Here is a 13513-nt window from a genome sequence, read left to right as displayed (position 1 = left end):
TCTATGTTATTGCTATGTCATTTGACAGCTGACAGTTCTAGCTTCATTCTAAAAAAAAAATTGAGCTATTTGGTTGAGTTTTGGAGATTTTACAAGTTGAAGATGGAAGACCAAACTGCGTTTTTGCCGTATTTTACTGTTTTACTTCCATAAAGGGAAGAACATGCGTCAAGCTTGTGAAAAGTTGCATAAAGTTTACGGTGATGATGCTGTACAAGAATGTCAGTGCCAACGATGGTTCATGAAATTCTGTGCTGGTGATTTTGATCTCGACGACGCTCCTCAGTCAGAAAGGTCCACCGAGGTTGATGACGACAAAATAAAGGCATTGATTGACTCAAACCCACGTTACACAACATGAGAGATTGCAGAAACATTGGACATCCATTATTGAAGTGTTCACGACCACCTGAAGAAGCTGGGATACGTAAGCAAGCTTGGTATTTGGGTTCTCATGAACTCAAAGAAGTTCATTTGACGGTGTGTATAAACATCTGCAATATGCTCATTAAACGTGAGGAAAATGATCCTTTTTTGAAGCGACTGATAACTGGTGATGAAAAGTGGATTGTTTACAACAGTGTGGTGCGCAAATGGTCTTAGTCCTGATGTGCTGATTCGCCTCAAACAACATCAAAAGCAGACATTCATCAGAGGAAGGTTATGCTCAGTGTGGTGAGATTTTAAAGGTGTCGTGTTTTACGAGCTCCTACCCAAAGAACCAAACAATTCGAATGTGTACTGTCGGCAATTGGACAGTTTGAATGAATCCATCATCCAGAAACGTCCAGAGCTTGTTAATTGTAAAGGAGGAGTATTCCATCGTGACAACGCGAGACCACACCCAAGTTTGATCACTGTCAAAAATGATTGGAGCTTGGATGGGATGTGTTGCCACACCCACCATACTCGTCTGACCTTGTCCCGTCAGATTTCCACTTGTTTCGCTCTCTTCAAAACTCCTTGTGTGGTATAACGTTCAATTCAGATGAGGCTGTAAATCAGCACCTTGTTCAATTTTTTGCAAATAAAGACAGATCCTTCTATGAACGAGGAATTATGAAGCTCACTGAAAGATGGCAAAAGGTTATCGAACAAAATGGGCAATATATCACTGACTGATGTTTGTTCTTTATATAAATAAATGACCTTTCAAAAACATAGACAAAATACGTCATGACTTCTCCAACAACCACATGTATATATTTTAATTGGGGGACAGTGTGTTTTTCCAGGACCCATCAGTTCCAAGTCAAGTAGTAGTTTCAATCTATTGTATTGTGGAGGGTGCATCTCAGTGGCCCATGTGGGGATTGAACTGGCAACCTTGGTGTTATGAGCACTGTGCTCTAACCATTTGAGTTAACAGGCCATCCCTAAGTCAGACAGATTGTATACTTGTAATGGGTACCCCTTAGGCCACCTGGTGTGGGAATTCACTCTCCTCTGCCAAGAGGCGTTTGCTGAACAAACTCGCAGAAGCACTGCTCATTCACTTGTCCTAATTGGACCCCTTCTAATATTTGTTTCCTTGCCAGGCTGGACAGCTCTCTCTCTCGCTTATCCACCTCAGCTGGCTTCAGAGCTTCTCAGCATTCCGAACACCCTTCCCCGACACTTTGCTTTGTTAGTATCTCTTAAAAACAAGGTGTCTACAGGGCCCACCCTCCTCCAGACCCGCATGGTTATACAGCCTGAGATGTCCCACCCTTGTGGCAGCCACTTCAGAGAAATGTGTGAGTGATTCAATTTCCCGGTCCTTTTTTTGTTTTTTTCAGAATTTGTCTTTTCCTTTAATGATATATACCAGGGGTGCCAAAAAATGTATACAAGTAGACACTTTGGTCAACATTGCTCCAGCAGTAGTTCGCCATCATCAGAAGTGTCTGGACGCTGATGGGAACCACATTGAGCACCTCTTGTAATTGCGGAAGTCAAACGTGACTTGTATTCATCTTTTGTTATTGATATATATTGAGTATTACAATTTTAATACAGTTTTCCTTTCTTAGAATGTGTATACATGATTCTGGCACTCTGTATGTATGTATATATGTGTGTGTGTGTGTGTGTGTGTATTTTTTGTTTTTAAGAAAAAAAAGTAAAAAAATGACTGCAGTTGTCAATTCTCAGTGAGCTACCCATAAATGTTTGTTTCATGCAGGTTTCTTTACTCAGCATTAATGTTTTAAAAGATACTGTAGTTAGGAGGTTTATGCTTAGTCACAATAGAAGCAGCCCAGCACCTATTGTCTTCATTCATTTATTACCTGCTGGGCATTCCTCACCCCCAGTGGATGCTTTTGCTTTTTTCCCTCTGTCTACAAAGGGTCATTTTGAATCTGTGTATCTTAATTTAAAGTTTATAACTTTTCATTCGGATTTCTCATAAGCACTCTTATCAAAGAACCGGGGTCTGACCGTGACAGAAAACAGCTCATCCCTCCTCTCACCTCCCAAAAATGTTTGTTTATCTGTTTATTTATTGGCATTCACTTTAATTTTGCATGCAGAAATGGTTGAATCATTTAAATTGGGGTTTTTTTGTAAGTGGAAAATGGTTGAAAAGCAGCAATTTTTTTCTCATTTGTGGTAAAATTTAAAGACTTAAGATTTATAGAAATATTACTAGAAGCATTTTTATTGCTATAGCATTGAAATAAAAATAATTCCATTTGAGACTGAAAATTATAATAATAGAGTTCAGAATATTTTTTTTTTTAGATTTTATTGGGGAATTGGGGGAGGGGAACAGCACTGGGGAATTGGGGGAAGGGGAACAGACAAGTTGCTGTCGTTTTGTTCTTCAGTCTAGTTGTAGAGGACGTTGCTTCACTGGCCCAAGTTGGCACCATCATTGCGCTCTTCCCGGGTGAGGCAGATCAGTCGCCGGCTTCTGGACGGCTGCTCACGGTGGCTGCTGGCCACTCACGCTGGCTGCTGGCTACACACAGTAGCTTGTGGCAGCCCACTGCAGCAGGGGACTGTAGCCTATGCTGTCGCCGGTGACCCACGGCAGCCCAGCCCCAGGTCGAGTTGCCATTCACCATCTTAGCTGCGGAGGGCAGTGTCACTGGCCCTCATATGTGGGATCCGAACCGGGGCCCTCTGGCGTCCCAAGCCAGTTCTTAACCAACACGCCACTCGGCCGGCCCAAGAATATTTTAGTTAAAATCTAAAATAGTTTATTGTCATGGAGTATTTGACATATAAAAATGTCAGCAGTTTTATTGGGAAGAAATGTTATTGTTATAACTAAAATGTAAAGTAAAATAGGTACAATGGAATTAGACTTCGAAATGGAATATGAAATCTGATGTGTGATAGACAAAATACACCAGATGATTAAGGAGATGATTTTATCCAGGCTATTACAACAGGAAGATGTTCATTAATGGGAAACCTGTCTAAGAAGAAAGAGAAAATATGGGGTTTTATGAAACAAAGGAGTCCGTGAGGAAGGGAATGTGGTCCTTCCTGGTTAGCCCCTTCTGGGAACACAGAGGGGAGCCAGGCTGCTTAACCTTCTCTGCTTTCAGGGAGCAGGGGGCTCAGGTAAATTTTCTGGTTGTCAGATGGAACAAGCTTACCGAGATTTTGTTATGCTCCTAAATCATGTGGGATGCACTGCACAGTTGGAAAATGGTATTCAGAGAAAACTTAACCAAAAAAACCCAGTTTTATTCATAACTTTAAATGAAAATCTATAGGCTTCTTAATATTTACTTCTCTACCAGAAGACTAAAACAGAGCCATTTTGTCTTGTGGGGATGATCAGGGATTGTAATTCGTTAGAAGCCTGGCAGGGGGAAGAAACCAGTGTAGGGGGTGGTTTGAAGACCCCTACTTTACAAGTTAGTGGACCTTGTAAAGGTGAGACCCCAAATAAGCGACAGCTCTCAGGTCTTCTCCAGTGAGGAAGGAGGTTAAAGATGGGCGGGCCATTTCTAAATAAGTCGGGAAAGTCTGAATTTTGTTAAATGATACATTTTAAGAGGGCAATATCATGACCCCTGTACAATGACTGCCTAGCTACGATTTTATTTGACTCATTCATTAATGAAAGAACCAGGTAGATGCCATGTTGGGAGCCATTTGAGAGCAGTGAGGCTGCAAGCTGAGAAAGCGGCAGGCCTCCATGTTCCGTGTGCTGAGAAAGCTGCAGAACTCCATGTTGGGTGAGCAGCAAAAAGGGAACTGCTGGAGAGACATCTGACCCAGCAACAGCCAGCTCATCTCCTGTGCCATTGGAAAGCAGAAGTCCCCTGGAACTGAAGCCACCGGGCCCTCGGAAAAGCACCCTCCTAATATGGACTCTGATGCTTTGGGACTTTCCACCAAGGACTAGTTGACAGCTTCTATTTGCCTCAGTTTAACCTTGCTTAGAAAATATCCTTGGTCTACGCTGTGCTTCATGTAACTTGTTGCTGGAAGAATTTGTTTCTCCAGACCTCCAAAACTTTGCATAAGGGACATAGGTTCCCCATTCCCCAAAATCCCCTACCAAAATCCCCTATGCTTTAAGGGAATTGATCCCTACAAAGAGGAAATTGCTTCCTCTATATAACCTGAGTATAATCAATAAACGGTGTCACTCTCCGCCACCTGCGGCGGAGTGTCACTCCTGATCCCAGCTTTTTATCTCTGTGTCTTTTCTACTTGCTTTTCTAATGTCCCACTCAGTCCCCTCTGGGACCCTCTAGGTACCTGGCTTGCACGCGCCAGGTGGCCACTGGACGAGCGGGTCTCGACAATGCCACTATGATTTTAAAGTGAAAGTAAAAGAACCACGGATTTGGGGGGAGTCAAGAAATGTTGAAATGAGTTTCTAAATGGAAACAAGGCTGGTTTTTCCCACTCACTGAAGGAGCGCTGTCCATCCAGACAATCAATTGCATGACTATAGAAAAAATGATTTGCTTTGCTCCTGGTTACAACTTTCAGAGGTGTAAAGTAGCCGAAAGGCAAGGAAAGGACCTAGCCCCAAGGAGTCTGGTAATCCCTCCAGACTCCAGCATTCCATTGAAGGGATATTCAGTCATTTCTTTGGTTATGCCAGAGTCTTAAATTCTTCCCAGCCATGCTTGCTCTGTTGTAACTCCTGATGTCCTCCAATATTGATCTATCAATTAATTGCCGTATTCCCTGGCTCTAAATGTCCTTTCCCTTATCTCCACTCTTCCTGGGCTCCATCACATCAGAGGATCCTGGGACAACCAGATGTCTACATTTGTACCCAGCTACAAGTATAGATTACTCATGTTTGCATTGCTTTGGCTTAATAGCATCACATCGGAGGATCCTGGGACAACCAGATGTCTACATTTGTACCCAGCTACAAGTATAGATTACTCATGTTTGCATTGCTTTGGCTTAATAGCTTGTCTTTTTCTTGTGATGGCATTTAATAAAATTTTATTTAATGTTTTAAGCAATGATGACCAAGGACTTTCTATTATCATATAATTTTCAGTTGGAAATGATTCAGCAATAACCTAAATACCGTTTGATCACATAGCAATCTAACTTTAGGTTTTCAACTGTAAGTTGAAGGTGAAGGTTAATGAATTTGAATTAGCTCAGTGGTTCTCAACCTGGACGACTTTGCCTCCCAAAGGGAGTGCTGCTGGCATCCAGTGGGTAGGGACCAGGAATTCTGCCAAACTCCCTCCAATGAAAGCGACAGTTCCCCCCCACCACAAAATTATCCAGTCCCAATGTTAATAGCGCTAAGGTTGAGAAACCCTGATAGCCCATTGAAAAATGGTGGAGGAAAGCTGAAGTTTCTACTGTGATGAAACTAAAAATAATTCTACGGTCTTAAATCTGTTTGGAAAATATACACTTTGTTTTTATGGCCTTGAAATAATGTTCTTGTTACCAGTATTCCATTTTAGACCTTAAGCAATCAGTATTACCTGTAACTTGAGAGACTGAATGACAAAGTGGAAACAGATTCCTTTCCTTTGTAATATAATGTATATATAACACTTAGACTCTTTAAATCATTTTTCCTATTATAGGTTTCACTGAAGACACATCTTAGATATTCCTTGCGTTTCTAAGATTAACATTTTCCATTTGGAGCTGTCACCCTTCTTAGAAGATAGACCTTGGCAATCAAAATGAAAGATGTCTTTGAAGTTTTAGAACAGCTATACAAGAAGGTTCTTCTTGGAGCCACACTTGAAAATGACAACCAGGATTACGTCATTTATTTGAACCCAGCATTTTCCGATCAAGATGGCAGTCCAGCCACCTTCTCAGAATGCTCACACTCCTTTGGCGCCCAGGGCGAGTGTCAGCCGTCGTCTGTCAATTTGGCTACTGTTTCTGTAGCTCCTGTATGTCTGAAGAGTCGCTCTCAGATGAGCAGTGCCCGAGAAATAAAGCTTCTCCAGTTAACGGTGATCAAAGTGATGGTAACCAGAATATTGGCTGCCGAAACTGAGCTCCATGCAAAGGAGAAATACGGAGAGATCATCAAAATTCTTTTAAAATCATCTGACATCGATTCTAAATTAGTAAGCCATTTGTTTTTTGTGGGTTAGATATATAATATATATATTTTAAGGTCTAGATTTTTTAAAATGAAAGTTTTAAAGACATGTAGCAATAAGAGGGTACATTTATTTGTTTTCCGATAGATCTGTATGTTCCAAAAACCGGATAAACTGTTGGCTCACATGGCTGCAAATTGCCTCGCACTACTCCTGTATTTCCAATTAAAAGAAAAGGTAAGATAAAGAATCAAACTGTGTTATTATGTCTTTTAGAGTTTCTTTAAAATTGCTCTTTGGCATTCAGTTTTAGTTGTATCAAATATTTGTATTAATAAAATGTTGATATTTTATTGATACAAGTATTTGATTATCCATAAAATGTTTGCTGGCATGACGTGTAAGTCCATAAAAGTGTAAGCATGCAATAAAATGATAGTGACTTGTGTTAAGGATTAGAGTAAGACTTCTTAAAGATCTTGTAACTCAAATCAGACTCTTAACCCAAAGGGTGGGTTTGAAGTCAGAGAGTACATACCTTTTTTCAGAATCTCAAAAGACTAGGTAGGCCTTCTTTTCTCCAAAAAAGGGTGTAGGAACCTCTGCTTCAGAGACCATGACCATTTTTATAGGTTTAATATAAATAAACTCTAAGAACGGCCCTCAGCTTAATGAAAAAAAAAAAAAGACTAAATTGAGCATCAGAATTTTCTCTTATCTCTGAATTACTTAATAAACAAACCTAAGCATCTACTGAGTTTTAGCTATAATTGCTTATCCTTTCTGAAAATACCATTTTTTTTTCCTTAATACAAAAAGGTGGTATTTGCGGTAGAAAATTTGGAAAATGAGAAAAAGTATAAGGAACAAAATAAAAATGACACATCATTCCACCACCAAGAGATAAATAAACACTGCTACTATTTTCATGTTCCCTTTTGATCCTTTATAACAAACTGAATTTCTTGACTTAAAGAATATTAGGATATTTGTGTCCTCGTTTTAACAAACATCATACTTTAAAAAAAAAAAGCATAGTGTTGTATATATAATAGGTGATTTGTAATAGAGAAACTATATTGTATAACTTACTACTTTTTAAAAATTTCCTCACTTGTAGATAACGTTAAGTAGTTCCTGGATTGCTTTTTGCCAAAAAAATCTTTCCGAATACTCTGAAAATGATGAAGTAGTATACTGCCTCTGGACCTTTACTGTTGTAATCAAAGAAATCTTTAAAGATGCATGTTCACAAAAAACAGGTACGGATTATGTTCCCCCATCAACAATCATCATTATATTTATAACGAGGAGTAAAACTTATTTTACAACATCTGATCCGTCTTGAGGTATGAAAAGCTAGAGAATCTTGCCCCATATTTTTTTATTGAAGATACCTTTCATAAAGAAAAAGATTAAAAGTGTTTCATTGTTAGTAAAAATAAAAATTAAAGCTTCTCATTATTATATATTCCTAGCATAGTCTGATACTATTGTTACTTGTAAAATAGATGGATATTAGCTGTGTTCATTACTGGTTAGTCTGTGTGTATCTTCATTTGTTCACACTAGCGGTAAACAATGCAAATCCATGTTTTCATCTTGTAAAGGGATCATATTTATAAAAATTGAATTGTAAAAGTGTCTTAACAAGGCTTTGTTTTTCCTGTTGTTTATAATTACCATTTTTATAATTGCAGAAATTCTAAAGCAGTTCCTGACTCCTTTTGACACTGTATTTGAAGGCTTCTACAATTCCTTATTTTCTCAGCATCTCGAAAACCACCAAGATCCTTCTAAAACAGTAAACAGCTTGATCGGTGTCCTGGAATTGCTTGAACTCCTTACAGCCTCCAGAATCCACCTGGAGCTACATTGCACCTATCAGAGGATTTTTTTCTTGAAACCTGCCCATGTGCTAGGTGTTATCACCTGGCCTATTCAGGCTTTCGTGAAGAGGAAGTTCATCATATTCATCAAAAAGTGCCTTCTCTGGAAAGTGGGTGAAGACCTTTGTCGGGGATCCGTCCCTCCCTTCATGCCGCCAGATCCGCATTTGGGGGTGGACATGTTGGCTTTAGCTGATGCTGTTTTGCAAGCTGTGGACTGGGGCTTGTTGAGGATATTGCCTGTCCGTGGAAAACCTTCCTGCTTTGGAGGCAGTGAACTTCAACCTGGATGTGAGGGGGTCCCTGGTCCCGATCATGTGATCCTTAGAGCAGCGAGCTTACTTATCATTAAATCCTTAGAAATCAAGTTTCAAAATTGTGCTTCGGCAGATGAAATGCAAGGTAATTCTCCTAATTCTTTTTGTCTGCAAAGTAATGGGTAAGGACGGACTGAAGTTAAATTATTCATAATTATCCAATCTCAGGACTGTTATGCCACTCATTTAAGCTACATGTAATCCTAGTAATACTTTTTCAGATTTTCTTCAAAAAAAAGAAAATTAGAATTACCTCAAGAAACATGTCAACTTTCTGGGGGCTAAGCTGAATTTGCATAAACATAATTAATGACTGAGTTTAAAAAAATAGGTGCTGTTGAGCCACCTCAAAGTAAGTGATGTAAGTCAATATTTCATTCATATTTTCCTTCATAAAATCAGTATATTTACTAAGGTAGATTATTAATAATTAGGAATTGAATTGAAACCAATATGTGGGAAATTATATTGATGAAGTTATTGCATATAATTTCCAGGATGTTAACTCAGAGACCAAAGACAGCCATTTCAAGTATGATATTCATGTTAGGTGTTGGGAAAGACATTTCATTTGAGAAAAATGAAGAGAAAACATCTCTAAACAAGCAGCATATTGTTTTAGTGAAAGGTTTTCATTGTAAGCAGTGACTTCCCTGCATTGTTTAGAATATCATTTAGCTGGTAATAAGTACCTATTTTTAGGTATAATTCTGTGCAGTTCTCATTTACAACACTAGGTGGCATGTGTTATGTAATTCAGAATTAAGAGTTATAAATTGCAGTGAAAACCTCCCAGAACCTTTTTGAATTTTGTGCTTAATAGTAGTACTTTCTCTGACTGCTTTAAACAAACAAAGAAAATGTTCCCTGTCATTTTGAAAGCAAAATTATTCATGTTTGGTTGCACTGTTGCCTTTAGTAACAGCCACCTGTGGCATCCACTGAAGGGATTTGTCATCTGCTGCTCCCTCGCTTACGTGCTTTTAGCAAAAACTCCTGTAACTTTCATCTCTCAGAGATAATTCGTTATTTGGCAGTTGTAGCAAGTAGATAACCTGGCTGGTACATTTCCACTGTATGCTATTGTGTGTACCTTTTTTTTTTTCTCTGAAGCTCATTAGTTTCCTAATTTGCAAAGTAGAGATCATCCCTGACTTGCAGACATTTGGAAAGTGTGAATTATGATGATAATGCATTTTAAAGTCCTTTAGATACTACCATTATATCTAGGCAAGATCTGAATGCATTGGTAAACTCTTGCCTACTCTTTGAAATTTGCCTTTTCTGAAGTTGATTTACAGAGGTTCATGTCTGAGTTACTGACCTTCTTAGAGCCCCATCTCCAGCCCTCTCTGCGGTCACACCATCCGTGCGAGTGGTTATCTAGAGTCTTCATCGAACAAGACGACGACATGCTAGAGGCTGCCAAAGCATCAATGGGCATCTACCTGAAATTGACCAGGTTAGCATATTTTAAAGTAATTGTACTAACAACACACCAGGAAAGTAGACAACGTGATGAATACTGTGCTGGACCTATTATTTACTTTCCATCATTAGGAGAAAAAAAAAAATTCTCTAACCACCTTGTGGTCTCCTTATAAATTCCAGTTTCTTTCTTTAACTCTGCTCTACATGAAAATGAGATCACATCGGAGTTCTCCTGAGACAGCCTGGCTGGCTTGGCAGACCTAGGGCAGCTGAACTAGACTGGGATTAGAGAACGTGGGTCTGGCTTAGTCTCCATCTCTCTGTTCTACCTGTGCCTTCAGGAGTGAGTTAATACCCTTGTCTAAATCTTAATCGGATTGATGTTTAAGAACTCTTGTCATCTCTAAGATGGACTTTTCTATATTGAACTCCTCTAAGGGGATTTTTACCTTTGTAAATGTGAGTACACATTTACAAGTCATCAAAGGAGCTGTTCTAAATTTCATCTTAATATCCAGTTGAACTGGGGCTGATCTCATCTGGAGGCAAATATCTGAAATTGATTATGAAGCTATGTTACTGGTGACATTTCATACTGATCCTATTAACACAGCTGTACTTGGGGGCCGGCCGAGTGGCTCAGTTGGTTAAGAGCTCACTCAAAGAGTGCGAGCTCTGAGCACCAGGGTCGCTGATTCGATCCCCTGCCTGAGCTGAGCTGCTGCTGAGCTGCCAACAGGTGGCAGGATGTCTCAGCTAAAAACAAAAAACAAACGAAAAAACAAAAACAGCTATACTTGGGGTAATATCTCCTCGTGGCAAATACGTATCTGTAATTGGTTATGAAGTTAATATCTGATGACCTTGTACACTGTTTCTGCTTCTGCTTTATTAAAACCCTCAAGTATGTGCTTGACTTCCATTTCTTTCTTGGCTTCAGAGGAAGGGGTTTCTTACTAATGACCGCCAGTGCAGTGTTGTGCTGCCAGGTCTTCCTTGTATTATGATACTGCTGGCAGTGGCAGCTTTCAGACTGTAAGTGTTTGGGGCCAGTTTTCAAAAGGTTCCCATCAAGAACACAGAATTCCTGCATGTGATTTGAATTAGGCTCAGCAGTGGTCAAGTACAAGTTCAGTCTGCATGCACATGCCCATTCGAATAATCTTAGTTGTGCTTGAAGCTGATTTCTTACTCCTCAGGAAAGAGGAAGGCTCTGAGTGAAATTTACTTTGTATGTGAATTTCTAACATCCTTAACTTGAGAGAGGCGTGTGCTCGTGCCATATGTAATTTTTTAAAGTAGCTGTATTAGTTAGGATTGTTTGGCTATAAATGATAGAAACCGACACAAACTAGTCTAAGCAAACAAAGGGGTTTATTGGCCCTTAATTGGGAATCCTAAGGGATCAAATTGGCATCAGGCATAACCATATATACAGAGATTCAAATCATGTCATTGGTTATTTCTCTTTTTCTCTGTCTCCCAGCTCTGAACTCATTCTCAGGCAGGGCCACCAGCAGTGCCAGACTTAACAGCAGCTGTACATTTATAATCTTTAATAACTACAGCAGAAATCCTGGGGGAGATCTGATTAGCTCTTCGGGTCACAGATGTTTGTCGGAACCAGTCACCATGGCCAGGAACGTGGGGTGCTCTGATTGGTCAGTCTGGGTCACGTGCGTGTGTGGAAGGGAAGGAAGGCGGTTAGGATCCATCCCCACCCTGCTACACAGGATTAGTAGTTACCTGTAGGAATGAAAAACTCTGATGTCGAGGGACGGAAGACAGAGCACTTTTGTTGAACAGACAAAAACTAGAACTACCAAAGTCAGTAGATTTGGTTTATTTTATTATGTCAGATTTACATAGAGTATGTGGAGAAAGAGATTGGTTTCAAATGTTTCCTTTTAAAATAATGCATAGATTAAAAAAGTAATCCGGTAGGTGAATTTCTTGTATGTGAATTATATCTGCCAAAACTTATTTTTGGAAAAAGTCATTAATCTGGGGTCTCCATTATTTCTATTTTCAGAAAAGGTGAAGGTACTGAAAGCTGGACCCAAGAAAAAGAACTATGGAACCATCACACACATGAAAATGGCTATAATCCACACTGTATTTTCTTATTCTTTTTAAAAAGTGTAGGATTTGATTCGACAGTCCTTCTTGACTTTTTGATTTCATCAGAAACTTGTTTTCTTGAATATTTTGTTAGATACTTAAAATTATTACAAAAAGACTGGGATGAGTTTTTCACCATTTGCAGGTACTTGGATGTAACTGAATCTAAAGATAGCATAAATGTTTGCGGTTGGATCTCCTCATTTGTCCGAGACAGACGCAGCCACCAAACGGGAGTTCATCCTTTGGCTGCTCACGGCAGTCACAGGAAGGCCCATGCTGGGGTCCCCTGGGCTTCTGATGCTTTTTCCAAACCACCAAACCAGGTCGTGATGTCCGAGGAGACCCAAGTCACACTCCCAGCTAATCAACTGTCTCCCCCGCAAGCTTCTCAAAGTCTGGTGGACTATGACAGCTCTGATGATTCTGAAGTAGACTCCACAGACCTGTGTGTAGCAAATGGTGAACCGACATCTTTATTCAAAGAAGCCATGAAGATGCAGGACACAGTTGGAACAAGGGGGGATAAAACAGAACGTAGCCTGGAGCTTCAGTCAAGGCCTCTGGTTCCGAAAGAATCGAACACTCCCCTCTCTGTTGATTGCGATGTAGCCCCAGATAGCATTGTCTCTGAAGTGGAAATTTCTTACAGAACAGTAAAATGCTTTGACGAGCTACAAGGTGCTGTGTACCGTTTGCAGAAGAAAAATCTTTTCCCATATAATCCCACAGCACTTTTGAAGTTGTTAAAACAGATTGAGGCAATATATAATAAAAGTATGAACCCTTTGTAAAACGGTGGCATTTAATTTCCAGGAATTGTTTTTTATGTCCAATATAAATTGTGTCTTATGAGATAATAGTAAAAAAAAACAAAAAAAAAACAACCCTCCAAATTAAATCTTTCTTTTTGTCTATTGGAAGCAGCTTAGTGGAAAAGATGTATCAAATGACTAGTCACTGGATACATTTTCACACCACTTGAAATTTATTGTAGTTCAGATGTATACAAATTGGGGATGGTTATTGTGTTAGTTTCCTTGGCTACTGTAACAAATTACCACAAACTTGGCAGATTGAAACAACAGAAAGTTATTCTCCCACAATTCTGGAGGCCGGAAGTTCAAAATCAAGGTGTCAACATGGCCATGCTTTATCTCAAAAGACTCCGGGGAAGAACCCTCCCCGCCACTTCCTAGCTTCTGGCAACTGCTAGCGATCCGTGATGCTCCATGACTTGTAGCTGCATCACTCC

The 13513-nt window shown here is 39.7% G+C and overlaps 1 protein-coding gene across 3 annotated transcripts in view; it reads left to right on the top strand.

The window, feature by feature from the left end:
* The window catches only part of LINS1 (lines homolog 1), a 26227-nt gene extending 13173 nt beyond the window's left edge, over nucleotides 1-13054 (top strand). For 2 of the 3 annotated variants that reach the window (XM_019637888.1, XM_019637887.1), the window contains 6 exons: nucleotides 6024-6524; nucleotides 6648-6737; nucleotides 7621-7762; nucleotides 8201-8791; nucleotides 9997-10168; nucleotides 12170-13054. In XM_019637888.1, the coding sequence (XP_019493433.1) occupies nucleotides 6126-6524; nucleotides 6648-6737; nucleotides 7621-7762; nucleotides 8201-8791; nucleotides 9997-10168; nucleotides 12170-13052 (2277 nt within the window). In that variant the 5' untranslated portion in view covers nucleotides 6024-6125 and the 3' untranslated portion in view covers nucleotides 13053-13054. Of the gene's footprint in view, nucleotides 1-1538; nucleotides 1737-6023; nucleotides 6525-6647; nucleotides 6738-7620; nucleotides 7763-8200; nucleotides 8792-9996; nucleotides 10169-12169 lie in introns of all 3 variants that reach the window. The other variant, XM_019637886.1, reaches the window with a different exon arrangement.
* The last annotated feature ends 459 nt before the right edge of the window (nucleotides 13055-13513 follow it).

This window comes from Hipposideros armiger, unplaced genomic scaffold, assembly GCF_001890085.2.
Source record: "Hipposideros armiger isolate ML-2016 unplaced genomic scaffold, ASM189008v1 scaffold_35, whole genome shotgun sequence".
NCBI lineage: Eukaryota > Metazoa > Chordata > Mammalia > Chiroptera > Hipposideridae > Hipposideros > Hipposideros armiger.
This window is presented reverse-complemented; position numbering and strand designations above follow the sequence as displayed.